Source organism: Sus scrofa, chromosome 1 (genome assembly GCF_054392235.1).
Source record: "Sus scrofa isolate SSC_HxYL_T2T_F1_AM1 chromosome 1, Sscrofa_HxYL_maternal_Yorkshire_Landrace_v2.0, whole genome shotgun sequence".
NCBI classification, from domain to species: Eukaryota; Metazoa; Chordata; class Mammalia; order Artiodactyla; family Suidae; genus Sus; species Sus scrofa.
Genome location: NC_139383.1, coordinates 140,149,478 through 140,176,593, shown reverse-complemented (window position 1 = coordinate 140,176,593; position 27,116 = coordinate 140,149,478). Strand labels below are relative to the sequence as shown.

At 54.5% G+C, this 27,116-nt stretch overlaps 1 protein-coding gene across 26 annotated transcripts; it reads left to right on the top strand.

Moving 5' to 3' along the window:
* The first annotated feature begins 1,927 nt into the window (after positions 1-1,927).
* BAHD1 (bromo adjacent homology domain containing 1) lies at positions 1,928-26,892 on the top strand. Of its 26 annotated transcripts, none has more exons than XM_084973772.1 (8): positions 2,972-3,163; positions 3,350-3,522; positions 18,073-19,512; positions 21,278-21,660; positions 22,608-22,767; positions 23,159-23,235; positions 24,009-24,100; positions 24,576-26,892. In XM_084973772.1, the coding sequence occupies exons 3-8, from the start codon at positions 18,087-18,089 to the stop codon at positions 24,763-24,765; spliced, it is 2,328 nt and encodes a 775-aa protein (XP_084829898.1). In that variant the 5' UTR covers positions 2,972-3,163; positions 3,350-3,522; positions 18,073-18,086; the 3' UTR covers positions 24,766-26,892. The 26 variants fall into 26 exon arrangements, with proteins under 26 accessions (XP_084829841.1, XP_013848628.1, XP_084829840.1 ...); XM_021097659.2 differs by having other exon boundaries at positions 24,000-24,100; XM_084973760.1 differs by lacking the exons at positions 2,972-3,163; positions 3,350-3,522 and adding exons at positions 3,262-3,340; positions 7,568-7,659 and having other exon boundaries at positions 21,281-21,660.
* The last annotated feature ends 224 nt before the right edge of the window (positions 26,893-27,116 follow it).

The window sequence follows — 27,116 nt, the reverse complement described above, 5'->3', positions numbered from 1 at the left end:
CCTCTAGGCTCTCTTGTTCTGAGGCAATTAACCCTTCCTGATGGGTTCGGAGGCGCTGGATAGAGAGAGCCCCCTGCCTGGAGGCAGGGAAGGGTGGCTCTGGAGACCTGATGTATCCATTCCTCTCTTCAGGTGAAGCAGCAAATCCTTTTCAGCGGGGGACCTCTGGGTGTGCCCTGGGGAGGAAAGGTGAGGGGCCCTAGGCGTTGGCACAGCTGCCTTGGTGGGGTGGGATGGGGGCAGCATTCGCTCAGGAAAGGTTAGAGGACACGCAGAGCTCTTCCACACCTGGAAAGGGCTCTGGACTGGAAAGGAAGCAAGCCCAGAAGAGGTCCCTGCAAGTGGGGTAAAGGAGGAGAAGAGAGACCAAAAGGTCCCCTGGGGGACAGGCAGGGGGTGTAGCCCCTGGCCTCTTCATTGGTTTGTTGACCAGCATTAACAAAGGGGATGGGGAACAGAGGGAGATCAGCCAGCTGCCAGAGGAGAAAGATCAGGTGCCTTTAGCCAGCCTGTGTCTCCAAACTGTAGTCCACTTGGTTAGAGCCTCCTGGGGCACAGGAGGCAGCCACCCACATGACGGAGGCTCTGAGAGTAGAACTCCTCCAGCTGTTGGGCAGGCTGGGCAGGCCGGGTAGACTGGAATGGGTTCTCATGACCGCTCTGTCTCCTCAACAATCAGTTTCCCTTTTTTCCCTCCCACCACAGCCCCAAATAAAGACAACTCTTTCCCCACTCCCCAGCCCAGGGCCATTGGATCTTCACTCCTGGATGCTGGGGAAAAGTCCACTCTTCTAACCTCACCCTGCAACCACTTCCTAGGCCGAGGATGGGCTTCCTGCCACTTAGGTCTCCTTTCCTGTGACTCGGTACATTTCTTTTCTCACCCTCTTGGCCTCAATCCCTGCCCATTAGTGGGCATGAAGCCAAGGTCACAATAGGCTGGGTTGCTGACAGGAGCCCTGTCCCCTCTCCTGTTTTGGCTCTTGGCTGCCAGAATGGCATGATCTAGCTCCAGTGGCCACTTTTGCTGTTACCCTCTACCATCAGTCTCTGATGAGGGGTGGCGGTATCAGCCCAAAGGACAGACTGGGACAGGGGGAGGAGGTATTTTGTAAGGGGGGGGGGGTAGGGCTGGCCAGATGGTGATGGTGGGACTGGTAGGAAGCTTGTCCTGGGAGGCTCAGGGAGAGGAGCAATCCTTTAAGAGTTCTACTTTTGTAGGTTTGGGGTTTTTGCTTTCCCTGAGGGTGGGACGTGGGAAAAGTAGGAGCATTTGTCTTGGGAGAACCTGGCCCTTTGAGAAGTTGCCATGCCACAGTCTCGGCTTTCAGCTTCCATTCACACCTTGCTGGGTGGCCAGGTCCTTTAAACATGTCCCCCTACACAGCTAGGTCTGTCTGGGCCCCATTGACAGCTCTAGAGGCAGATAGGGAACCATCTTTTAGGGTTCTATTTCCCAGGCATAGGGGCTAGTAGCCCTAATTGTCTTAAAGGCTATCTTCTAGTGAGTGCTTGACTGCCGCGGTCTAGGAAAGGCAAAGCATTATGTATGGTGCAGGAGGAGCCCTTCAGCCACACTCCAAGGCTGCATTTCTGCTCTTGTCTAGGCAGCCGCAGCCCTGGGGGTGCTTTTCTCTGTCAGAGGTGTTTTCCTCCATGTAGCTGGCGACTTGACACTACCCTTTCTGCCGCTCCTCCTTTTACCTCCCAAAGCTCCCCTCCCCTGCCTAAATTGGCAATGAAGCTTTGTTTCAAAGAGGACTCAGTATTTCTCAAGAACCTACTAAGTGCACATCCAGACTTTGCTGAAGGGAAGTCCTTTGCCGGCTCTGGCAATTCAAGGTGGCCAAGATACAGCCCCTTCCCGCACCCCTCAGGGACCTCCCACACCTCCGTGTGACCTCAGCCTGCTGTGCCCACCCACCCCGCTGACCCTGCGAGCGTGCTCAGGCTTGGAAAGGCACGTCTGTGGGTGTGAGACGGAGCCACGGCATTCGGTGACTAGGGGGAAGCCAGGTAAGTGTCCACACTTGGTCCCATCCTGGCTTGGGGACGCGAGGGAGGGAGTCCAGCCTGGGCTGTCAGGCTGCCCGCCCCCTCCTCCCTCGCCCGGAGAGCTCTGGTGTTCCCCGCGGTGATGGAAGAGGGTGTGTGGGTGTCAAGGACTCATAGACCAGGCTCTGCTGTCGGCTGGAAACGGTTGAGGGTTTCACACTCTGCTTATGAGAGAGGTGAATTAGGAGCTGGAGTGGGGGGCGGTAGGTAGGTGAAGGGGAGAAAGAGGGAAAAGAGATGCGGGTGAGGGGTTACCGAGCCAGGACCGACCTTGCTGGAAAGGAAAGGAGACGTGGCAGGCAGGGAAGTCGGAAAGATGAGGCAAGGGCGGGAGGGGCTTCTCAGCAGTCGGGGCCCTTTCGTTGGAGTCTGGGGCCCTTTCTGCAGGAAAGGGGGGTTGTCTGCGCTTGATTTTCGGCTGGTCTTCCCGAAGCTTTGCCTTGGGGGCAGCAGCCGCTGGCGAGCGTGGGGCGTTCCTCGGCCCGCAGTTTTCTCCAGTGGGTGCTGGAGAGGAAAAAGGGGACGAGGGATGAAGAGAGGTGACGGCCAGGGCTGGGGTGAGATTAGATTTCTCGGGGGGGCGGGGGTGGGGTAGCAGCTAGTGGATTGGGGCTCTAGGGTCGGGTCACCATGGGATACGGGCTCCGGCTCTGGAGACGAAGAGAAAATCCGAGAAGCCGGCAAAGAAACCCACCCCCCACTCCACCACCCTTGGCACCGTACCCCTCCCCCCAGGCCCCACCACTCCCCGCACCGCCTCCCCCGGCCGCCTCGTGCTGCCCCCTGCGTTGGGACGACCGACCCACGGTTCTGATTGGTCGGAGACCGGGAGGGGGAGCCGAGGGCCGGATTGGCTGGCGGGGCCAGCGCAGGGCGGGGCGGCTGATTGGCGGAGCTGGCCGAGGGGCGCGCCGCTGATTGGCTAGGGACGAGGAAGCAGGAAGGAGGGCGGCGGAGGCTCCGCTCTCGGGGAGTTTGTGGGGGAACCGCGAGCGGCGTAGCGGATCCCGGAGCCCGGCCCCCGCCGCCCGCCCGTCCGGCTGCCTGCCCCGCCCGTCCGGCTCCCGCCGTCCGCCCGCCTGGGCCAGGCGCGCCCGCCCCCCCGACGGCCCCGCCCGACCGCGGCCCCCGCTCCGCCCGCCCGGCCCCGGCCCCCAGGAGGAGGCGCTGACGCAGCAGCGTGGAGCCCGGGAATTGAGCGCCCCCGGGGGGTTCCAGCCGCCGGATTCCAGCCCGGCCAGGGCCTGCGGGCTCCCAGAGCCGCGCCGTCCGCGCCGCCCTCCCGGTGAGCTAGGGGCCGCGGTCGAGGAGGAGGGGAAGGGGCGAGCGGGCGGGAGGGAGCGAGCGAGGGAGGCAGACGAGTGAAGGAGAGAGGACCGGCCGCCCGTCAGCGCGCCCCACCGAGCGCGCCGCGCCGCCGCCCCCGCCAGCCCGGGAAGGGACGGACGGACGGACGACGCGAAGCAGGTGCGGCCGCTCGCTCGCTCGCGCCGCCTCTTTCCCTCAGGTCCAGCGCCACGGTCCCGCCATCGGGGAGCGCGGAGCGCCTCGAGGTGACAGCCCCCGGGGGCCGCCCGCTTCGCAGGCCGGGGGCGGGGTGGGTGGCGGCCACAGGGTGGCAGCTCGGCCGGGCGGCGGCGGCGCGGGCGTCCCGGGCCGCGGAGGGCGGGAGGACGCCGGTTGTTTCTTGGTCGCGGCGGAGCCGGTTTGCCTCCGAGTGCGCGGGCGGCAAGGCCCCCGCAGCACACACCCCCCCCCCCGCCGCCGCCGCGCCCCCTCCCCCCATCGCGGTCCCGGAGGCAAGGGGCCGCGGCCGGGGGCGGCGCCGCGGGATCGCCCGCACAGGGTGGGGGGCGCCCTCCCGCGCTGAGAGCTGACCGGTTATTGCTGGATGGGGGGCAGGGGATGGGGGCCGCGCCGGGTCTGGAGGTAGTGTAGACCGGACCCGATCGGTCTAGGAGGAAGGGAGGCGCCGAAGACGGAAGGGAACCGGTTCGAGAAGCGAGTGTGGGCCGCGGGAGGCCCGGAGGGGACCGTGCGGAGCTGTGGCCGAGTCCGAGGTGGGGCGGGGGAACCGAAGTTGTCAGACCGCCTCCAAGTGACAGCGGGACCCAGTGCTCGCAGCCGGGCCTGGCCCTGCCCTGCCCTGCCTGCCGCCTCTCCTCCGGGGCCGGGGGCCGGGTCAGGTCGGGCCCGAGGGGCCCGCTTGGCGGCGAAGCTCCGGACAAAGGCGGCGCCGGAGCGGGCGCAGGTGGTGGCGTCGGGGAGGGGAGCGGGTCCGAGCCACCCACCCCAAGGGGCGGGCGACAGGGCCGGACTCTGCCCTGGGGATTGCGGGGGCCGGGGCGACCGCCGGGAGGAGCTGCGGCACTGGCTCACTGCTCAAGCCTTAGATCGCCTCGCTGTTCTGGAAGAGTGGGGTCGACCCAGCGGGGGCAGAAGGGCAGAGGTGGTGTTGTGCACACGGTGGGCCTGGCCAGTGGCGACCGGGGTTGCTGGACTCATCCAGGCGACAGTCCGGTGAGCAGCTCTAGAGCCTGCCAGGCATGAGGGGTTTCAATAGCCAGAGTCTTCCCTCAGACAGAGGGTTAATCCCACCTGGGACATCTCCTAGTCTCCCATTGTCAACAGTCTTAAGAGGGTAGAAGACTGGTTGGATTGGAGACTAGGAGATACCTCCCAAGTGTGCTCCAGAAATATGTGGACAATTGCCTTCAGTACTTTTCTTTAGTAAAGGAAGGTATTCGCATAAAGGAATGAGAAGCTGAGTTGATCAATTCAGACAGGAAATTAATGATTAAATTTAAAGCGTTTCTTTATCACCTGAAAGACTTTAATTCCATCCTCTTCACCTCCATGTCTTCCAAAAAAAGGAGAAAAGGTCCCAGAGAGACCACATGTCCTGGAGGGACACCACTGTCCTTGGCCAACTAGAGGACATTTAGGAACCAGTGGCTTAAGCTATGAGTGCTTCTGACCCCACCAATGACCAGCTCTAAACTGAATGCTGTTTTCCCGTTCCTAAAAACCCACTCAGAGCTCCTTTGCCCTGTCTTGTGACCCCCGTACTTAATGGAAGAGTTGGGACCACAAAAACAGATTCAGGTTGTTTAGAATATAGACTTTTGCTAAAAATCTAGATCCCACCTGAGGAAGATGTTGGTTTATGAGCTGCTCGAGGCTGTCATTGGCTGTAATCCCACCTTGGGAAAATGCCCTGTCACCCTTGCTTAATCCGAACATGAAGTTAGTTCATGGCCACCCTCCATCCCCCTCCCCAGGAAGGTCTAGACCCCAGCCTGGGTGGAGTTGAGGCTTGTGGGAAAGGGACGTATTACCTAATGCAGGAGACTGAAGTTTGTTCTGAGAGAATTTAATTGTATGTTTAAGATCCAGAGAGTGATGAAGCATCTCAAGGTCTTTGTATCTTCTGTGGGGCTGTCTAGTATGTATGTGACTTCTTTTGGTGGCAGTCAGAAGGGTGTGACCTGGTCTGGCCATTGGAATATAAAGGGAGTTGCCAAAACAATGTCTCCCTCTTTGACAGGCTCTTACCTGGCAGGAGACTCACGTAGGTCAGATCTAGTGTTTAAGAGAGTTTGCCCTGGGAAGTTTCGCCAGTGAAGAATGTCTTTTTTATATCTCCCTCCTTTTTGTCCTGTCCGTTGCCCTGTTGTCCCCATGTCAGGCCTGTGTTGTTGTCATGGACTCCCTTTCCCTACTGCTTCCTCTGGCCTTTCTGGTCCATTCTGCACAAAGCTGCTAGATCATTCTTTGTAAAGCACTCCTTCCCCCATGTCACTCCCCTACCCACAAACTTGCCATGACTCCCCGTTTCCTGCAGTCTCATCCTAGACAGTGTCCCTTAGGGCTCTGCCCTAGCCCTAATCATGCCCTAGCATGTTTATCTCCCTGCATCTTTGCTCCTGCTGATTTCCCCTGTTGTCCCTAGTTAGGAGCCATTGCCGCCTTCTTGTCCTGCCTGAATCCTACTGATCTTTGATCTCAGACCACTCCAGGCCAACGTTGCTGGCCTCTGAAATTATGACCCTGGATTTTATATAACGTGGTGTGTTCTTTGAGTGCTTTTGTCGGTTGGACATTTCTTAAGGACAAGGACAGTATGAGTATCAAACGTTTGTTGTGTATGTGTGTGAGTATTCCGGGATTTCTGGTACAGAGCTGTACACATCATTTTTATTGAATGAATAAGTGCAGTTGGCGGCTTAGTTGAGTGGGAGCAGAGGGGAAACCTTCCCTTCTGTTTCCCCAGAAATGCCAGTATGGAGTCCTTGGTGGTTTCCGACCTTTTCGGTCTCAGGCATGTCCATAGGGCATGTTTGGGGTGCTTTAACATGGGGAACAAATGAAATTTAGCTGTTGTTTCTGCTATTGCAGCTGGTGAAGGGTCTGTCCTGTGGATTGCTCACATGACACCATATAGACATCAATTGGAAAAGGACTGTAATCCTGTCTTCCTCCTACCTCACCAGGCCATTCTCCCCACCCGGCTTTGCTGCTCTTTTGCAATTTTCCTTGTTGTCCATGCTAAATGAATCCATATGTTTTATCTCTTCTCAATCCTGGGTGTGAATGGGGGAGAAAACATCATTCTAAGAACAGAAAAGAAAGGTCCCTGGGACTGGCCTGTGGATGGGGCTTTGGGGAATGATGTTGAAGGAGGTGTTTGTAGGGGCATTGCTGGCATGGGAGGCACGATCAGCCCCACACTGAACCCATCAGAAAGGACAGCATATGATCCTAACTCTCTTGGAACTTCCGTTTTTGTTTACCATCAACTCTGGACCATGGGGGAAACAGGAAAGAAGACTGGTGACTGGTTTGAGTCTAGGCAGTGAAAAAATAAATTCTGCATCCATTTCTTTTCCCCCAAACCTCCCTTTTGTGCCCCAGTTTGATGATTAATGGACCAACATTTCCCTTCCAAGCGGGAAAGCCACCCCTCACAGTTGCCATGGCAATGCAGACCGCTCCCCCGTCAATTAAAAAAAATTCCTACTACTTCTCTCCTCCTTGCTTCTACAGAAGCAGGAGACAGCCTACCTCAAAATTCATCTCCTGGTCTCTCTCCTCCGCTGCTGGGACCGTTTTTGCTGTGTGTCCTAGAACACAGCCCTCCGTCTTTTTCTGATGTTGTCTTTTTCTGAGGTTTGTCTGAGTTTCTTCATTCTGAGCAAATTGTGCCCCTCTTGGATCCCGCAGCCACCAGAACACTTTCACAAAAAAGCAGAGAAAATTTCTGCTTTTTGATTCATCCACAATGCAAAATGAAAACTACAAAGAGTCTTCTCTTCTGATTAAAAACAAAAAAATTTCCTCCACACCTTCTCTGATAGGTAGAGGTATAAATTGGAGAGCGTTTTGACATTTGTAAAGGAAGTTTCAGTAAACCTGGAAGGGATTTAGCCTCACAACATGCCTACTTCACATTGGAGTTCTGTGGGGATTTTCAATTTATTTATTTTCATTCCTCCCCACCTTTCTGTCCCAGTCTTCAGGAGGACTTATGTGTGTTCATTTTACCTGTTCTTACTCCTCTTGGCCTTGCTCCGACAACATCTGGCCTTAGCACCCTGTCACAAGGTGAGTCATTAAAGAGAAAAAAAAATTTTTTTAGGGGGAAAAAGTTTCTGGAGTGGAGAAGAAGCCCATGTTGAACTAAGGCTGCCAGTTGAAGCTGCCGGGTTTATGGAGCATTATACGAACAGCCCCAACATTAAAAGATCTCCTTTTTATGAATGGGTTGTGAAGAATGTAAATAAAGCAGCATCTCTCAATGGGGAAGCATTTTACATAAGCAGTACTGCCCCGGCCCAAGTATTTATGGGAATTTGCTAGCACAGTCTGGCAGGACTCACTTCCTTTGTGAACTTGCCATTGTGCGGGGGACTTTGGAGGGACAAGAAGAGTGTGCTTTGATACAGAGGGAAGCCCCAGCACTCCTCCTCTGCAGGTCCCCCCGCCTTGACATGATGGGCCAACTCATGGCTGGGAGTGCCTGTTAACCCTGAAAAGGTGGACAATACAGCATGTAGTCAAGGGCTTGTGAAGATTAGAAGCATAGGCTCCCAGTGTCTGGAGTCCTGGTATTCTGCAGCTCCTCACCCCTCAGGCTGCTTCGACCTCCCCAGAACAGGGGACAGGGAGGTCCTGAATGATGAAATCCTGCCTGGTTTTATGGGAGGCACCTAACTGGAGTAAAATGGACTGGTTTGAATTTCAGCTCCTTTATGTTTCCCCTGCCCACCTCCTGGTACTGCCACTAATGAGCAGTAAACTGGCTAATAGGGAGGAGGGGGAAGAGCAGCAGCAGGCGTGAGGCTGCAGGCGGCCTGTGCAGGGCCAGACCAGTGCCCTTGGCTCCACTGAGCTGGCTTAGCAGAGCTGCTGAGTGCTAGCTTGGCCCTGGGGTTCCAATGGAGGTATTGGTGTCCTGCCCTAGGCGACTTGGTCTTAAAGCTGGGGATCTGAGGATTGTGGGTTTGGTGAACAGGCCTCAGGACAGAGTCACATCCAGGACTTTGTGTCATGTCCTAGAAAGGATTTTCATCCAGATTCCCTTTTTCCCAGTGGGAAACACCTGCGAAGATGGCTGGTTATTAACGTGACTCAGCGTCCCACCAAATAATTAATAATAATAATAGTAATAAAAAATAACATTGTCCTTGAGATTTTCAGCAGGCACCAGGAATAAAGGAATGGGTTTATCTCTCTGAGATTTGAAATAGGAACTTAAATCCAAGGCACCATAACCAAATTACTAGAATGAAAAAAATGACAAATGACTCAACTTAGTTAACAGGATCAATACCAGGCAGAAGCTTGAGGTCTACATCTTTTTTTTTTAATGTCAGTTTCTTTTCCATTTAGTTACGGGGACGGGTGTGTATGTACATACTTTGACACCCCCTCCCCAGTCCTCTGTCCTCAGTTAAGGAGATAGGACTTGGTGTGACCACTTCTGCCTTTTGTGACACCAAGGTCTCACCTGGATGGATGCTGACCACTCCTACCTCCAGTGCCTGTTTGGGTCCCCACCTTCCTTGGATGTAGCTCTTTGAATTTCCTGGCTGCAGAGGAGAGGGTTGACCCACACTTAAGCCTCTCTCTGACTGCAGCCACGTGTCTAAAATGTTTGGGGAAAATTCATTTTGTTAATCACATTCCCATCAAGCTAGGTGGTTTAGAGGTAAATTACTGGTTTTTAGAGAATCTGTAGATAGCACAGGAAAGATATTGGGGTGCTGCTTGGTGCCAGGATATCCCGACGTGTGCTGCTTGGTGCCAGGATATCCCAACGTGTGTAGGATGGAAGATGAAGTCATGGTTCCACTGTACTCAGTAGTGAGGGGTGTCCCCTTCTGTGTGCCTGGAGGGGTTCACACGGTTTGGACAGAGTGTAGAAAACTATTGTAAAATTGATGAAATGACTGTACGAGGTGATAGAGAAAATTGGAAGGCCTTGGATTTATTCTGTCCAAAGAGGTAGCCAAGAGGTCAGGTAATATGTCTTAAAATATTAAGATGGCTCTTTGGAGTGTGGGGACCAGATTTCAGTCTTCATTGCAGTCCGTGTGGGTTAAGATTTCCTGTAATTGAAAAGATGTGGTTAGATGCATAGGGGAAGGGGAAGTCTGTAGACTCCTTTCCTGAATTTACTGTAAAATCAAGAAAACATCTTTGCAACCTTTACCCTTTCTAGGATATAAAATGGGTTTGTTTCAAAAGTGTATCTGAGAGTTTATTGGGAACTTTGAGCAGACTTTTCTGTAGAAATAATTTGTAAAATTATGTTTATGTTCCTTGGCCAGTACACAGGTGTCATTTAATCATAGTACATCTTTTATTCTTTTGTGGTGAAAAATCAGGAAAAAGCTAGTAATGTGTTAATGCCAATAGTTAAAAACAGCACGGAAAAGCAAAATTGAGCATGCAAGTTGCTCTTGAATGTTGGTCTGTGACTCAGCAGCCTTGGGGCGTGGGCTTTGGGACTGAGACTAGTTGCCCTGCCTCTACCCTCAGTGGCTTGGGAATGTGGGCAAGTTCTTCTACCTCTCTGTACCTCTGTTTTCTCCTTGTTAGGGTGAGGTAACAGTCACCTTGTGGGGTGGTGTAAGGATGGATGAGAGTGATGGTGACTGTAACGTGCTTATGGTGGTGCTGGGGGCAGAGTGAGTGCTTGACAGACATTAGCTGTCCTCCTGGACTAGAAGCTTCTCTGCTGAATCAAGAATTCTCCACCTGCACCTTAGGGGATTTGAGGACTGATAACACTAGCTCTGTTTCTTTGCTGCTGAGTTCACCTTAGTATCTGACATTCTTTGTCTTGGTACAGGTATGCCTCCAGTATTGCCCTTGCTCACTTTCAGTGATTTGGGGTAAGAAGTGAATGGGATAGCTGGGCAGATTGGGAGAGAAAAGAAAGAGGATGGTAGTGGGAAAAGGGCGTGCTCTGTAAATATGAAAGAACTCTCAAAGTGGCCTTTTAAACTGTGGATTATATTGAAGAGGCATGATGTGGGGATGGGGAAGAGTTTGGGGTGACAGTTTCTTGTTCTGGGCTGCAGGACAGTGGTGCCATCAGTCTACCCCAAATGTTATATGGGGTGAAGCAGGTGGGCAGCCAGATATTTATTCACCAAGCTCTTAATAAGCCCTGTGGATGAGATTTAATAGTAAAGAAGCAGAGCCTGCCTGTGCCTTTAAACACTTGGTTAATTGCTTAGGTGTGAGATATTCAGGTTGAGTGCCTGTAACTCTAGTAGGGGCTGCTTGTGGTTCTGTTCGTGCTGGCAGAGTGTTGGGAAGGCCTGGTCATGGGTCTTGTTCCTCATGGTTGTTTCATACAAGAGGTCAGCACTTTGCTGAGGAGGCTGAGGGCGGAGCTCCCATCTTGGCGTGGCTGGCCAGTTCCTTCTGTTGGGGACAAGAGATAGCACCCCTAGGCTTGGTAGGCCATCTTAGAAATCTAAGTTGTTGGTTTCTGGAGTGTCTTGGTGGTTGAACCAACACATATGCTTCACCACTCCTGAGCAGGTGCCTGGAGCCAGCTGGTGAGTTGTGTTTTTTGGAGACTAGTGCATCAGTACATGGGGCTTCCTGGTTGGCCTGTTGCTGAGCCTTGGGGTTCCCTGTCCCTATTCCTGCTTTATTTCTTCCACACCTTAACTGTCTGGAGCAGATAGGTCCTCCTCCAGGAGTAGATTTGCTTCTGCCCTGGCCTGGGCACTATGGAGTCTGGGTGGGAGGGTCTGAAGGAGCCTCAGTCTGGAGCTCCCTCACCCCTGGCCTGGAGTAATCCTATATAGAGCCAGTGGCAGTAAGTCTGGGAAAAATTGAATTTGTCTCTTGCCCTTTCCAAATGTTTATGAAGCAAATTTCTCAGAGGGCTGCACATTTCCCACTGGGCTTGGTACACCTGACATGAAATAGACCCTCAGTTAAAGTCTGAAGTCTCAGCTCAGACGTGCCCTCTGGGATGCTGCCATGGAACTGAGTTCTCCACTGAGAGCCCTGTCATACTGCCTTGTTCTCTGTCTTCCTACCAGCCCAAGTTCCAATTTGTATGTTTTTTGCACTTTTCTTCAGCTCTTAGCCTAATACTTGACATGTAGGGAGAAAGAATGAGCTTGTGTTGAGCACCTACTGTACACCAGGCAGTTGACACATTTTTTTTTTTTTTTAGATTCCCAGGCTAAGGGTCTAATCGGAGCTGTAGCCACAGGCCTATGCCACAGCCACAGCCACGCCAGATCTCAGCTGCGTCTGCGACCTACACCACAACTCATGGCAACGCCGGATGTTTAACCCACTGCACGAGGCCAGGGATTGAACCCGCAACCTCATGGTTCCTAGTCGGATTCATTTCTGCTGAGCCAGGATGGGAACTCCTGACACACATTCTCATTTAACTTGATTTTCATTACAACTCTGCTGTGTAGATAAGGAAATGAAAGCTCAGAAAGGTTCAAGCTGTTGACCACACCTACTTTGGATAGCGGTGGCACCAAGTGGCTTCCAGACCCCTGTGAGTCTTGCCTCCACTTTGCTGAGCTGTGGCGAGGGGCCAGCAGAGGTTGGCTGAATGAGCAAAGGTCACAAGAGGTGCCCTGCGCTTGGGAATGAGCAGTGGGTGCTCTGGCTTAGCTGGACAAACACCTACAGACAGAGGTCTGCCTCGTGCATATGGAAACTGGGTACTGGGAAGAATCTGGGACAAGGTAATCACCTACGGTAGGAACATGTGCCTTGCAAGAAAGCCTCTAAAAAATAGTTTTGTGTTGCATGTGATTACCCTCTAATTTGTCAGGTTAGAGTTTCTTGGAGCAGAGCACTACAGTATGCCTAAAATACAGTGCTCTCTGCCCACTGTCTTAACTCAGGGGTCTGCATATACATATCGACCCATAGGTGACCCTTACCCTTGCTTATTCTAAGCCCCTTACCTGCAGGGTGGGTCTTGACCGAAGACTGGAGACTGGCTGTTTCCAGTGAAGAAGGAGAAGGAGATTCCACTAACTCTATTGTTTTTTATTCCTGTGCTTAATTGCAATTCTAATATAAAATGGGGGAGAGGAATTTTCTGATGGCTCAGCTGGTTAAGGACCTGGCATTGTCACTGCCGCAGTTCGCATCACTGCTGTGACATGGGTTAAGTCCCTGGCCTGGGAACTTGCACATGCCTCGGGTGTGGCCAAAAAATAAATAAATAAAATAAAATGGGGGAGGGGCCCATTTTACAGTCTGAGTAAATCCTCCCTCCTTTCCTACAGAGATGTGTGTTCTTTTATATGAAGAAGAGGTGCAATATCTAGCTTTGTGTCCAGAGTTAGAAGTAACTGGAGGTTCTGGACACTGAGGTGTAGCTCTGGGCTTGCGTGTCTGGGTGCTCCTGCTAGGATGGTCAGGGTGGACGGGAGTAGCCAGAGGTGGGGCTCGGCTGGTCACCACCCTGTGTGGGGTGGGGGTGGACTGTCTCTACATGGCTGCTCCTGCTTCTCTGGGCTCCTGGAAGCCCCCAGCATGAAGGGTGAGGAACAGGTGGTCTGACAGGCCGGAGATAGGCTTGGTGCCTCTGGGGTGGGCAGGCCCAGCTCCTCAGATAGCCACCAGACCTGAGGGCAGTCTATAAAATGAGCCACATCCAGACAGGTCAGGCCAGTTCCCTTTGGTCAGGCGCCACGGTTCCTGCCCAGGCATTTTTTTGGTAGGATCCTAGCCTGACTGCAGAGTGAGCCGAGTACCCACAGCACGTGAGGCTGACTCGGCACCAGGGTGGCCCACTCTCCACAGAGGCAACACCCTGGGGCTTGAGCTCCTAGCTGCCAGAGCCAAGGCTCCTGCTCTCTCTGGGTGCCTGCGTTGGCTGCAGTTAGATGGCGGTGGCAAGCATAGTGCCTGCCCTCTGACCCTGTCCCCTGGGCCTTTGGCATCTGAAGATCTTGCCTTTCTGGTTTCTTGGTTTCTTGGAGACGTGGGGCCATTGTTCAGGGTCTGTGGGATGCAGTTTCTGCCCTTGCTCGCTTGCCGCATTGTAAACTTGGCCCCCACAATTCACCCTGCCTGGGTCCTGGGCAGGAAAGGGTTATTAGCATCACCGTCTTTCCTGGGCTGGATAATTGGGTGTTTTCAGTGGAACAGGAGGGGAGCAGAGTTCAGGTGCAGGCTGTGTTTCCAGGTTTTTTCTCAGCCCCAGCAGCTCTGGGCTTCTGGTATGGGGCTCTGCCAGGCTGAGGGCAGGCTGCCCTCCTCCATCTGTGGGTCTGAAAGAGGGATCTCTGGAATGTTGGCCTGCCTGGTTCCTACTCTGCTATGCTCCTCCTGCACGGTGATGAGGGTCATCCTTGCCACTGCTTTTAAGTAAGGTTTGTTCTGACGTGTCTGTCTGAGATGAGGAATCTAAAGTTCAGCAAGGCTAGTTAAGTTGCTCATGAGGGGCAGAGCTGGCATTTAAATCCAGGTCTGCCTGACTCAAATCTTTGGTTCTTTTCCATTTTACCAGCTCTGGGGAATTCAGGAGATAACCAGCCACATCTTTATATGGCTTTATCATAAGAATTTCAGCCGCTTCAACTCTGTTTTTCCATGAACTAACATCAGCTAAATTTAAAAGGATGGGAGCTTGCCTTTATGCTAGTGCCTCTTTTCTTCTCTGATGGAAAATTGAAGAAAACTCAGTGCTTGTGAAAAAGTATTATTTCTTTGAGGGTTAAGGGATATTCCAAGAGAGATTACAGAGGAGGCAGTGCTTAACTAGGTGTCACTTGTGTGACTTGTGTAATTGGAGGGAGGTGACCGTCACCCAGGGGACCACCTGGTCTGCTCTTACTAAGATCCCTGCCTCAGGTGCTACATTTCATGAAAAATAAACCAAAAAGCCTGAGTAGCAAAGTTTAAAGTACAGTGGCTAAGAGAGGTTTCAGGAAGAGTAGTGGGGCAGAGCCCTGGGTCCTGAACTCCAAGAATGGGAGTGGGAATGCAGTCTAGAGCTGGGTAAGTTAGGGAGAGCCAAGGCCAAGGCTGAGAGAATTTCTGCCCCAGGACAGCCTCTGCCTGCAGGAGTGATCTGGGCTTGATCTGCTGGTCCAGGCCCCCACTCTTGCCCTCATTTCCTTTTTGGTGCCCATAGCCCACCTCCTCCAGGCCTTTAGCCTGCCCTTGCACACACGCAGTACCTCGGGTGCGCTCCACCTGCCCTGGTGGATGGTAGAGCTGGGTCTGAGGTGCTGGAGCAGCTTGAGGGCAAGAGACAAGGCCTCCCTCCCTTTCTGTTTCTGTGGAGATGCCTTCTCCCAGCCCTGGGCAGGCTTGTGATTTTGAATTCAACCTGTGATCCGCTGGGTCTTTGGCTTGGAAGACCACTGGCCACTGTGCTTGCTGGCAGCTGTCAGACTAGTTTTCTTCAGTGAGAGCTTATTTGATCTGGGCAAGTTGAGCAGTAATATGCCTTGGGGAGTCCCTCCTGGGAACCTTCTCCTAAGGGGGCCCAGACTACCTGTGCCTAATATAAAATGGGGGACAGGGCTTCCCAGAGAGGAGGGGTAGTGCTGAGAGAACCCAGGCACCCTTGTCTCTTGGCAGTGATAGAAAGTTCCCAGTTGAGCTAGTGTGTAAGTGGAAGGGACAGGACAGTGGGAGAATTGGCAGAGCTGAAACGGGAACCAAGCCTACTGCTTTCCTGCGATCTTCTTCCCCCATTGTGCTGGGCCACCCCTGCAGGTTGGAGGGCCCCTGGCAGCCTGGGCACCCCCTCCACCCAGCCCCACCCCAGGGAAAAGCTGCTGCTGAAGTTCTCACACATCCATCTGGCTTCAAATCATGACTCACATTCACTCTCCTTAGACTGGAGTGCAGTGCTGTGCGGTAGGCAGCAGAGACCCCCAGCCTCTCCTCAGGAGGGTGAGTGGCATTGCTGCCTCAGGCACCACCTGAAAGCTAGGAGTTGTTTGTGGGTGATGCAGGTGATGGGATTGGGCAGATTCAGGGGAGGCTAGCAGGAGGCTCTTATGCTTGATTTGGACATGTGACTTTCACCCTGTGATTTAGAAGCGTCCCAGGATCATCATCCTCAGGGACAGTGAGTGTACCTGTGGGACTGGAGGGCTAAGTGGAAGGTGAAAGAGAGAGATCCTCTGCCAGGAGCAAATTCCTGGGCTCTGGGTGCAGGCTCCTGAAAGTGGAAGCCTCCCTTCTACTCCTTTTCTTGTTGGGAGGAAAAGACCGAGTGGAGCCAAGTGTCCCAGAATCTCTGGCCCATCCATCCTTGTAGCCAATCCACCAGCATACCGGGGGTGGGGGGAGTCAGGAGCCCACCATCACCCCCCTACTAAGACGTCTTCATTGGCCAGCTTGAAAACGTCTCTCTGGGCTTGCTTTTCCTTTCTCATCTACTTCTCTTTACTCTGCATTTGGGTGTCCATGTCCTTAAAGACCATAAGCTCAGTGACCTCAGCCTTGGCCCCAGCCATTCCCAGACCTGACTCCTCTGGTAACTTGGGGCCTATTGAGGGGGCTTTGGCTTCTGCTCAGTTGTGTGGTCTGTTCACCGCCCTCCTTCTCCAGGCCCTTTGGGGGTTGGGGAGGGCTGGGCTCAGGCTTCCCTAGGAAATACAGACCACTTCTCCTTGTTCCTGCTCCTCCGTCTCCGTCTCCGGCACAGGGGTGCCCTGCTCTTGAGGGAAGGGCCTGGGGTTATAAGCAATGCTTTTGAAGGAGAAAGGAGGCGTTATTAATAAGCGAGCTGAGCAAACAGGGATGGGTGGTCACCCTGATTAGAAGCATGGAAAGAGTCTTAAGGAGGCTCGCAGATGCCTGGGATTTTTTTTAGGAGCGCTACAGTCTGTGCTTCAGGAATGAATGGATTTGCCTTCTGTGACTCTGTGTCTTGCCTGGGGCCTGGTCTCTGGGTAGTGCAGGTCCCCGCACGTGGCCAGAGCAGTCTGGCACTCCGCCTCCCTTTTCCAGTTTTCCAAGTTCTTTCTCAGGGGTGAGGGACTCCCACGCTGCCGTCAGCCGGGTTTTCAGAGCACTGTTTCTCAATTAGCGCGGCTTATCTCTGAAAAAGAAGGTACCCAGTGACCCCAGTCACTGGCCCAAGGCCACAGGAGCTACTGGAAGGGCTCCAGATTTCCTGGGAGCCCTCAGGCTGGGACTTAAAGGGTTAAATCCTGGCCCTGCAGGGACTGCTCCCAGCTCCTCTGGTGGAGTGAGTGTGCATAACAATAGCAGTGGGAAAATTAAGCCGAAAAGCTTCAGCTTGCTAGGTGGGAGGGGTCCCAGAGTGCCTGGGAGGGCAGAGGCATGTCTGGCACCTTACTTGGCAGAACCTTACTTTGTTTGGGATGTAGGTAGGGAGCTCTGACCACTGATACTGACTCCCCACCACCCTCAGTTCTTCGTTGCATGGGCCTGGCCAGCTTCCTGCTCACTGCTTGCTCTGGCCTTTTTCATTTAGGAAGGGTCCCAGGCTTCCCCAGATATGTTGGGGTTGGGAGAGTTGTCTGCCAAGCAAAGTTAGGAGAATGATCCCTGGTCACAGGCATTTTCTGTCTGGGGCTCTGGATTTCCTGCAACTCTTCCCTCATCCTGCCCCCTGCCTAGCATCTTGCCTACTGGGAGGGAGTCCTGAGGAATAGAGCAGGACTAACAAGGCAGCTCTGGTTTGTCCCCCAAGTTAGTTCTTCTTTTCAGTACTTTCTTTTCTCAGCTCTTGGTGGCTGATGGGGTTTAAAGCTGTACCATAGATTTAGAGTGTGGTCCCTGGGTTTTCTACCCAGGAATTCTGGCCCCGGTCTTACTGACATCCCTCCTCCAGGCACCTGGCACTGTTTGAGCTATTTGGAATCTGAACTAAGGTGCATCTGGCTCTGAGGTCTGCCTAAGACCTCGCTCCTCAGGTTCCTCAAAGCCAGGCCTTCACCCTTCAGGGGCCTTTCCTGCAATACCCAGGTTATGACTGTGCTGCTGTATGTGCCAGGCAGGTGTCCTCACAGGCTGGACTTTGCCTCTTCCATAGCCCAGCAGGCAGGTTCCTCATCTCAGCTCCTCACTCTCCATCTCCTTCTCCTCCTGTGGCCAGTCTCAGAAACCCCAAGAAGGGAGAGGAAATTGGTAGTGTTCCTGAAGAAAGAGATGGACTTCCACTACCCAGGCCCTCATCCTGGCTCCGTGTCTTCAGAATCTCCTGCCCTACAGTGAAGCAGCTTTACCTCCAGCTGCTTCTGTCTTCCAGACCCCCAGGGTCTGCGTTGCCCCGTAGGCTCCCAGAGGCTTAGTTCAGGGGGGAGTGGGGCAGCCAGTCCTTGGAAGGTACTGATGGCCTGATACCACTGGACCTTTGCACTCTGGAAGAGGGGTCCTGGGAAAGCTCAGGCTGGAAGTGGGATGAGGGTAGGCCAGAGTTACTGCTGAATGGGTGTTGAATGGGCTACAGTGGGGCAGAAAGCAGGCAGGGAGGCTGGGGCGGGCTTCTCTTATTGCCTGCCTTCTGTCCTGCAGATTGGAGATACTCCATGACACACACTCGGAGGAAGTCTCTTCCCATGCTGAGTTCAGGCCCCACGGGCCGCCAGGAGCCCCTGCAGATGGAAGGCAGCAGTGTGGAGCAGGGGGCGGAGGGTGTGGAGCCAGGCCCCCTCGAGAGCCCAGGGCACCTCATGGGGCGCCGCAAGAACTACCCACTGCGGAAGCGCCCATTAGTTCCTGAGAAGCCCAAGGCCTGCAAAGTGCTGCTGACCCGCCTAGAAAATGTGGCCGGCCCCCGGAGCGCAGATGAGGCTGATGAGCTGCCCCCCGACCTGCCCAAGCCCCCTAGCCCGGCCCCATCCAGTGAGGACACTGGCCTCCCCCAGCCCCGCAAGCGGCGCCTGGCCTCCCTCAACGCTGAGGCCCTCAATAACCTGCTGCTGGAACGGGAAGACACAGGCAGCCTGACAGGCCCCCGCCGCAGCCGAGGGGGAGACCCCCACCGCAGCAGGGACCGAGACCGGGCAACTGGAGGCTGGGCCTCCTCCAAGAAGCGGCCCCGGCTGGGGGACCTCGGAGGAGGAAGTCGGGACCTGTCCCCAGAACTGGCACCAGATGAAGGGGCCCGCCGAGATGGTGATCCAGCTCCCAAGAGACTGGCCAGCCTGAATGCAGCTGCCTTCCTAAAGCTGAGCCAGGAGCGGGAGCTACCCCTGCGGCCACCTCGTGCTCACCCAGAAGCAGATGGGCACTCTGCTGAGCCACTAGCACCAAAGGCCCTGAGGCCAAAGTGGGCCAAGGTCAATGGCAAGAACTACCCCAAGGCCCGGCAGGGGCCTGGCTCTGGGGAGGCTGCAGGCCCCCCTGGCTGGCAAGGGCGCCCGGAGGAGCCATGGCCATCTGCCACCCCTGGTGGGCCCTCCAGCCAGCCACCTTATCAGCCCCTGAGCAAGGCTCTGGAGAACCCCTTGGGGCTGCGCCCCCACCTGCCCCTGCTGATGGGTGGGCAGGCAGCGCTGAAGCCAGAGCCCGGGCGCCCAGGCGAGGAGTCGCCTGCCCCCAAGCAGGAACTGCACCAGCCCTCGTTCCCTGCACCTCAGCTGTCCCCCCTACCAATGCCTGGTAACCCCGCTGACTACAGTGGCCTGTATGGTCGGCCTGAGCTCATTGCACTAGGCAACTTCTACCTGTACTGCAGCCAAGACGGGCTGCAGTGTGGGGGCTACTCCTCCTGCCCCATGCTCCCTGAAGGCAAGCTGTCCCCAGTGGCTGCACCTAACGAGGGGCTTCTCTTGGCCCCGAGCTCAGTGCCTGCTGGCACCCCTTTCCAGCATCCTCCATGGGGTTCTCGCTACTGCTCCAGTGAGGACGCTGGAGTGAATGGCTACAGCATCTGTGAAATGTTGTCCCCGTCTCTTTCCCACATCGGCACTGCCTGTGGTGGCTGCCCCTACAAAATGCCTTTTGCAGCAGGTACGCCTTCCTGGGGGTGGGATGTGCTAGGGAGTCTGAGACATGATATCCCAGAAGGGTGGGTCTTGGGTTGGGGTGGGACTCCATGGGGTATACCTACTGCATGAAAGGGTAGGAGGTTTTGAGAAGGGAGATTTCCCTAGTTTTGTGCCCCGAGCCTAGGAAGTTCCCAGGACAGAGGTCTATGTTTAGCTCCTAGCAGCCCTGCTCTGTCACCACTGTCCTTGGAGGCCTCTTGGCATGGCAGCATGATGGTAGAATGGTCAGGGAGGGTCTCTCCTCCCTCCCCATTGGAATACCTGTTCTTAGACTCTGAGTAGCAAGTTCAATGTTGAAAGCAGCACTTTGGCCAAGTTGTTCCCATGTCCCTCCTGCCCTCCTCAAGAAGAATTAGAATTCCTTTCCAGGAGCCCAGGTCATCTGCATGTCAGTCAAGTTCAGCATGCACAAGAGGGGTGGTAGGTACCAGGCCTGGTAGGTGGTGCCAGCTGCAGTAGGACAGCTTCTCCTTGGCCATACAGGCCTTAAAAGAGCAGTTACGCCCAGATTTAGCATCACCTTGCTAGGTGCGGACAGGATGGGCACCCTCAGAGAACAGACAGGCTGCAGTCAGGGCCTGTGGCTTTGGTGTCTACCTTCTTGGCAAGATCCAACTACCTCAGTGTCATGCTGCAGCTGATGAGACACCCCTAATTCATCTCTCTTCCCCCAAACTGGCAGGAGTGTCCTTTCATACCTCTCCAGGTGCCCTTCTTGGCTCCTGAATGGAAATGAGGGGACCAGAGCCATCCTGGCCAGTAGGTCTGCCCTGCTGTTGGTGAAGTGCAGGGCCAGGCCTTCCCAGTGCTCTCCCCTCCCCTCCACGCCTCTTCTTGAAGGGGTCTATAAAACAGCTTTATAGACACCTGACTCTGGCCAGACTGGTTGTTTCAGGTTCTGGTGTGAGTTGGAGCTCTAAGCAGTGAGAGTAGGCTTCTTCTTGGGCTTTTCTTCCTCTTTCCTACCACTCACTAACTCTATAGACTTCTAACCCATGGGACCCAAGACCCTTATCCCTGTGCCCCGGGACACCAGTAAGCACCATGTGCCAAGCGCCTGTTCTTAGTGCTTTATATATATATGGGAGGCCATATGGCATGTAATTGAGCACAGACTCTGGAGCCAGACTGCCTGGGGTGAAATGTTCTCCCCACTTCCTTGGCCACGTGACTGTGGAATAAGCTGGTAACTACTCTGTGTCTCAGTTTCCTGAATTGTAAAATGGAGGTAATAGTACCTACTGCATAGAGTTGTTGTAAGGATGAGATCATATATTGATAAAAGAAACATCCAGGACACACTCTGTGAAACTCACTTTATGATATTCATTCTATTGCAAGGCACTGAGAGGTAAAGTGACTTGCCTAAGGTCACACAGCTGGTTAATGGCAGATCTGGGACTCACATCCTGGGCTAACTCCAGATCCTCTGCTCCAAAGTACTGGAAACCTTGGAGAAGGAAGATTAAGCCAGGGCTAGAGATGCTGTTCCCGATACCTCCCCTTCTTTTGGGTGGCGTTGATGTCTGTGGGCCAGTTTCCAAGGTCAAGAAAAACCCTTGGCCAGTCACTGACAATCCACCTTAAGGGCCTCTGACCCCACCTGCCACCTCAGTGGCTTCTTGGGTTCACGCTTAGAATTAAGATGGAAGCAGGCTCTGAAGCCGAGAGCCCGGGAAGGTCACTGCTGATCCTTACCTGCCCTGATCTCCTCTCTCCTTTTCCAGAAGGCTGCAGGTCCCTGGGCCAGCTGGAATTTCCTCTCCCGGAAGCTGGCCACCCTGCCTCACCTGCCCACCCCCTCCTTGGATGCCCTGTGCCCAGCGTACCACCTGCAGCAGAGCCTGTCCCCCATCTTCAGACACCCACCTCGGAGCCCCAGAGCATAGCCCGAGCTTGTCCCCAGAGCGCCAAGCCTCCTAGTGGCTCCAAGTCTGGTCTGCGCACGGGCTCCAGCTGTAGGCACACAGCGCGGAGCAAGGCTGCCCGCAGACCCAGCCACCCCAAGCAGCCGCGTGTCCAGCGTCCACGCCCACGCCGCCGTCGCCGTCGCCGCACTAACGGCTGGGTGCCCGTTGGGGCTGCCTGTGAGAAGGCCGTCTATGTCTTGGTGAGTGCCGTTCTTGACTGAAGGGGAGAAGGGAAGGGTGCTGGAAGAGACATAGGACCTGCAGGGAGGTAGAGGACTCCAGAGAGGATGGGGGCTCCAGCTCATTTGTATCCCAGGAACCCCTCACCCTGGGCTAGCCTGCTCCCCCATACCCTTGTGATCCTGCGCCCTGCACCTTGGGGAGTCAGGGAATGTACAGTCAGTCACAGCTGGTGGCTGCCGTCTCTGTCACTGATGCTCAGGGAAGCTTCCTAAAGTGTCTTCATCTCTTGTCCCTGTTCATGCCATCCCTTTTGTCCTGGATTATAAAGCAGAGGGCTTTCAGGATAATATATAAAGGAATAGGCAGAAATTGGGATAGCAGAGAAAATGACTGATACAGGAGTATCTGGATGAGGAAAAGAATGTCGACTAAAATTTACTGAGCACTTCTTAGGTGCCAGAACTAAGCTAAGCACTTTGCATGCGTTATCTGCTTTCATCCTCACCACTGCCCTGTGAGGTCCATACCCCATGGTCCTGTAACTACCTTCATGTCACGGATGAGGAAACAGGCTTAGCAGTAGGTGAAGTCATTTGCCTAAGGTAGTGCCACTTCCAACAGCGGTTTCAGAGTCTCATCCAGACTGTTCATTAGGAAACTTGAGGACCTACCCAGTGCTGGGGGCTTGGAACGAGAGAACCAGCTGTCGGGAGTATGGTGGTTAGAGTGCCGCCCCAAAAGCTTCAGTCCACTTTCTTACCCCTGTTCCTATTTCTATCCTTTCTCCATCCCCATCCTCCCCTTGAAAGCCAGGCTCAGGGAGGAGGAGCCAGAGTGCAGACTGCTTTTGCAGTCTCCCCTCCTCTGTGCTTTGACTGTCCTGAGGAAAACAGAGAGGATGGCACTCCTGCTCCCTCTGAGTGTGGTCCCACAAGCCTGTTTGTGTCACTGGTTTGTTGCTCAGGATGAACCGGAACCAGCCATCCGAAAGAGCTACCAGGCAGTGGAGCGGCATGGAGAGACGATCCGAGTCCGGGACACCGTTCTGCTCAAGTCGGGCCCTCGGAAGACGTCCACACCTTATGTGGCCAAGATCTCTGCCCTCTGGGAGAACCCCGAATCAGGTATCCCCGCCTAGAGTTTGACTTGGCCCTAGTCCCCTGCATTCTTGGTGGAGTCTGCCTTTCACTAAGCCAGCGTCTGTCTGCTGCCCAAGTGCTTGTACTTGGTTTGGGTCAGCTCATTAACCTTTCTGGCCACCTAGTCCTGGACACCTGTCACTCTACCTCTCCTGTCAGTGCCTTTCCTTCCTTCTTCCTCCATGCCTGATAGCATTCCAAACCACTGAATTGCAAGGCTTGGCCTGGGCAGGGGACAGAGATGGCTGGAGCCTGCAGGATTGGCCCAGGCTTTGAAGTTGGATGAGCCTCCAGGGCAGGTGGCCAACCAGCCAGCTTATCTAAGTAACTCTGGAGTTGCTAAACCAAGCCATGGTTGCTTCTTTTCCCCTCCCAGGAGAGCTGATGATGAGCCTCTTGTGGTATTACAGACCAGAGCACTTACAGGGAGGCCGCAGTCCCAGTATGCACGAGGTGAGCTGCCTAGTTGGGGAAAGGTGGGGACATTGAGAACATGGTAAGGGGTGGCAGGTAGCGTGGGCAGTCAGGTGCCTGGATTCATCACCTTGGACACCAGAGAACCTGGGAAAGGGCTTGGGTTTTAGCCTCTTTCCCCAGCAATGCCCCATTTCATGTTTCAAAAGGAATAGTAACCTTTGTCTTGAAAGGTGGGGCAGAAAGGGAGCTACGGGAGGCAGGGGGTGCCAGAATGAGAGCAAGTAGATGTGTGTTCCTGGTGACAAGATAGGGGCAATGAGGCTGCACATTTTTCCTGTCTGTAGCATGAGAGGGAGGGGAGAGAAACTCTCCTAAGGCCCCTAGGCATCCACCAAGCTGCTGCATGCTAGGAGGGGTCATGCCTTCTGGGTGTGGTCCCTCCACCTTGAGTCCGGGCTCTCTTTTACTCTTTTTCCCCTCACTGGGACTTTTCACCTAAACCAGAGGATGTGCACCAGTTCCCCTCTCCTCCCTGGGCTGGGATGGGGGTCGAGAGGCTGATGACAGACGGGCTGGAGCAGGCACCTGACTAGTTCTGAGTAGGACAGCACCAGGAAGAATGCCTTGGGTGCTAGATAAGGAGCAGCTAGGCTGGAATTCCGGGGATGCTCCCTGGCTTTCTGGGCACTAGCTGGAGTTATCTGAGGTCAGTAGTCCAGCAGAGGGTTAGTGTCTGCTTTGCTCCTGGAGTTAGGTGCTTCCCACCCTGGTAGCCAACCTCCTCCTCTGTTCCCTTTGAGCCTTTGCAGAATGAAGTCTTTGCATCCAGACATCAGGACCAGAACAGTGTAGCCTGCATTGAAGAGAAGTGCTACGTGCTGACCTTTGCCGAGTACTGCAGGTGAGTGGTGCCCTGTAGCTCTGGCTAGCCTCTGCCCTCAGACTCCCCAGGGCCGTTTGGGGGCTGCCTCTGATCCCCAAGGGGATCTCACTTGCTGGGCCTGACCTTCCAGAACTTTCTTCCCATAGTCTGCTCCCATCACCTTTTTTTTTTTCTTTTAAAGAGAAAAATTGTTCTCCCTCTGAGGCAGACTGATGGAGACAGAGTTGGGGGAGGTGGGATGGTTACAGTACTGGTCTCAGAAAATTAAGGAGAATTGGCAGGCGTTTGGGAGTGAGGCTCTGGTGGGGGTTGTTCCCTAGGGATAGAGAAGATGGACTGGTGATTGACAGAGAAGGCATAGGCCCAGGACAGGGATAGAGGCAGCCCTTGCGGAGGCAGGAGGGGATGTCCCAGCTCTGGGCAGGGTGGGGAAGGAATTGGTTTTCCTACAAAGATAGCTGTGGTAAAGACAGTGAATGGTGTGTTACTGCAGATTCTGTGCCATGGCCAAGCGCCGAGGCGAGGGTCTCCCCAGCCGAAAGACAGCACTGGTGCCCCCCTCTGCGGACTACTCCACCCCGCCACACCGCACAGTGCCCGAGGACACGGACCCTGAGCTGGTGTTTCTTTGCCGCCATGTCTATGACTTCCGCCATGGCCGCATCCTCAAGAACCCCCAGTAGCCTCTTCACGCCCACACGGGGGCCACCCACGGGCAAGTGGGGCTCAGGGCAAGGGGCACTGCTTGAAGCACAGCACTTGGTTAAGGGGCCACAGGAGCCTGAGGTTGCTGGCCTGTGGTTCTCTTTTGGGGGGGAGGGCAGGGGCCCCTGTGGGGTTGGGCCCTATGGGAGGGAAGGGGAGGCCAGGGTATAAGAAAAGCATCAGAGCCCTCAGCTTGGCCCAGGGTACCTCTCTGTGGTTCCCTGGGTAGAGGCTCCTGAAGAAGCTGTCTTCTCTGAGCCTGGGCCAAGCCTGAGGGGCATGGGCTCTGGGGGTGGGGTTGGGGGAAAGGTCCTTCAGGAATCAAGCCCAACAGGCGCTTCTTCATCCTCCCCCTGGGCCGTTCGAGGGGGAGTGGGAGCCAGCTTTACCTCACCCACTGTGACCCGCTGCTTCCCCATCAGCCTGGCACCAGGCTCTCCCAGTTTCTAGCACAGCTCCGAGCTCATTCCTTTGAGGCCTAGAGAGCCAGAGACTGGCTTCCAGAGCATTGACTTCCCCCTCCTGAACTTGGGGCCTTTCCCTGGTATTCCTCTGTTGCCCCTGCAGTAGCCCCTGGTGCTGGGACAAGTTTCCCAGCCCTCATAGTCATGGGTGTGGCCCATTTGTGGGAGTCAGCTTCCTGTCCACCTCCCGATGAAGGCCGCCCAGCAGGTCTGGCTTCCCAGAAGTTAACTGATAACATGGGGTTTGTCATGTCCTAGAGAGCAGAAGGGAGCTGGGAGGGGGTGGGGGCCAGGGGGCAAGGAAAATTGCTACCTGATTTATTGAAGACTTCTCTTGCCTTACACTTGGAGGTTCTAGAAAACCTCTTGCAGAACTTCACACATGACTCTTCAAGCCACACCCACCTGAAATCAAACCAAAGGAGTGCTGTGGCTCCCCTTGCCCTGACACCCCTTACCCTAGTCTTTTGTAGATTGCACTAATTTACATCCCAGTGAGAATCAACACTGTATCAGACCACAGACCTGCTGAGCTGCAGCCACTCACTCTAGGAGCTAAGGACCTGCATTTTCAGTTTGTTCCTGTTGCCCAGGGGCCCTATTCTCACCTCATGCTGCTCCCCAGAGTAGATTAGGAGGCTCAGCCCCCTGCTGCCCTTACCAGGACTAGGCCCTTAGCCCTGGGGCACTCTGTAGGGGGACTGGAGCAGCCTAGTTCTTTTCCTATTTGTACCAAAGAGGAGCCTGGTGGGGAGAGGGCGTGTGGCTCGGGCCTAGCGCTGGGAACCACAGTGATTCCCCAGGACACAACTCTGGGGATGGGAGCCCAGGAGGGCAGCACCAGGTCCCTCCCCCCTTGGGAAGGGTAGCATGGGCTAAGGAGGTGGCACTGGGTGAGGACCACTGGGCTAAGACCCATGGGCTAAGGAGGTGGCACTGGGTGAGGATCACTGGGCAGGAGCTGGAGAGGGAGGTGGAAGAGAATCCCGGGGGCACTCCCAGCCAGCCCCCAGTCCTGTGCTGCCCCTGAGCAGACGGCTGTTCCTGATTGGTCACTGGCCTTGGGCGAGGCCTGGACCTTTCAGAGGTGAACTTACATATGGGAACCAGTCCCAAACCCTAAGGGAAGGGACTTGGGTCCCCTTGTATTGAATAAGCTGTTTGGAGGAAGGCATCAATCCAGGAGGGTGGGGCAGTAAGAGAGGTTGGCAGAGTGGTTGCAGGGCCATGAGGGCTCTGGAGAGCCAGCCTTGGAGCCTGCTCTTTCCCAGGGTGCTGGGCCCTTGTTGCCAAGGAGCCCAGCCTCACTCAGCAGGAGGCGATCAGGCCCCTCCTCCCAGGAGGCAGGGTCTACTGACCAGAACTTAAATGCTTTTGAAATCCCTTAGATGTGGAAATATTTTTTCGAACCTGAAAATGCAGCTGGTAGAATTTCAATGGACGCATAATTCATGTAAAATATATTTTAGTTGATATTTTGTAAAATGCACTTTTTGTGTGTGTCGACCCTGGTTTCTCAGATCTGTATTTCAGTGTTTACAAGGGAGAGGAGGGCCTTTCCTCACCTCCCTTTTGACAGAGATTAGAAGTACTTCTTTAAGAAAAAAAAATAAATTTGAGAAATTGTATTGATTTAGAAAAGGATCATTTCCTGTGTGTCCTGTCATCTTTGTGTGTGGGTGCAGAGGGGCTCACTACTTTTTTATGGGGGAGGAAGTCCCTATTAGTTACTTGCACTGCAGGGGCTCACTAGGATCCATAATCAAAGAGCTTGGGGGAGAGTAGGGGGAAAGCAGAGGGAGGAGAGGAAATAGGGAACAGGAACTTGCAGTTGACTTCACATCTGGGTAGCCAGAGCCACTTGC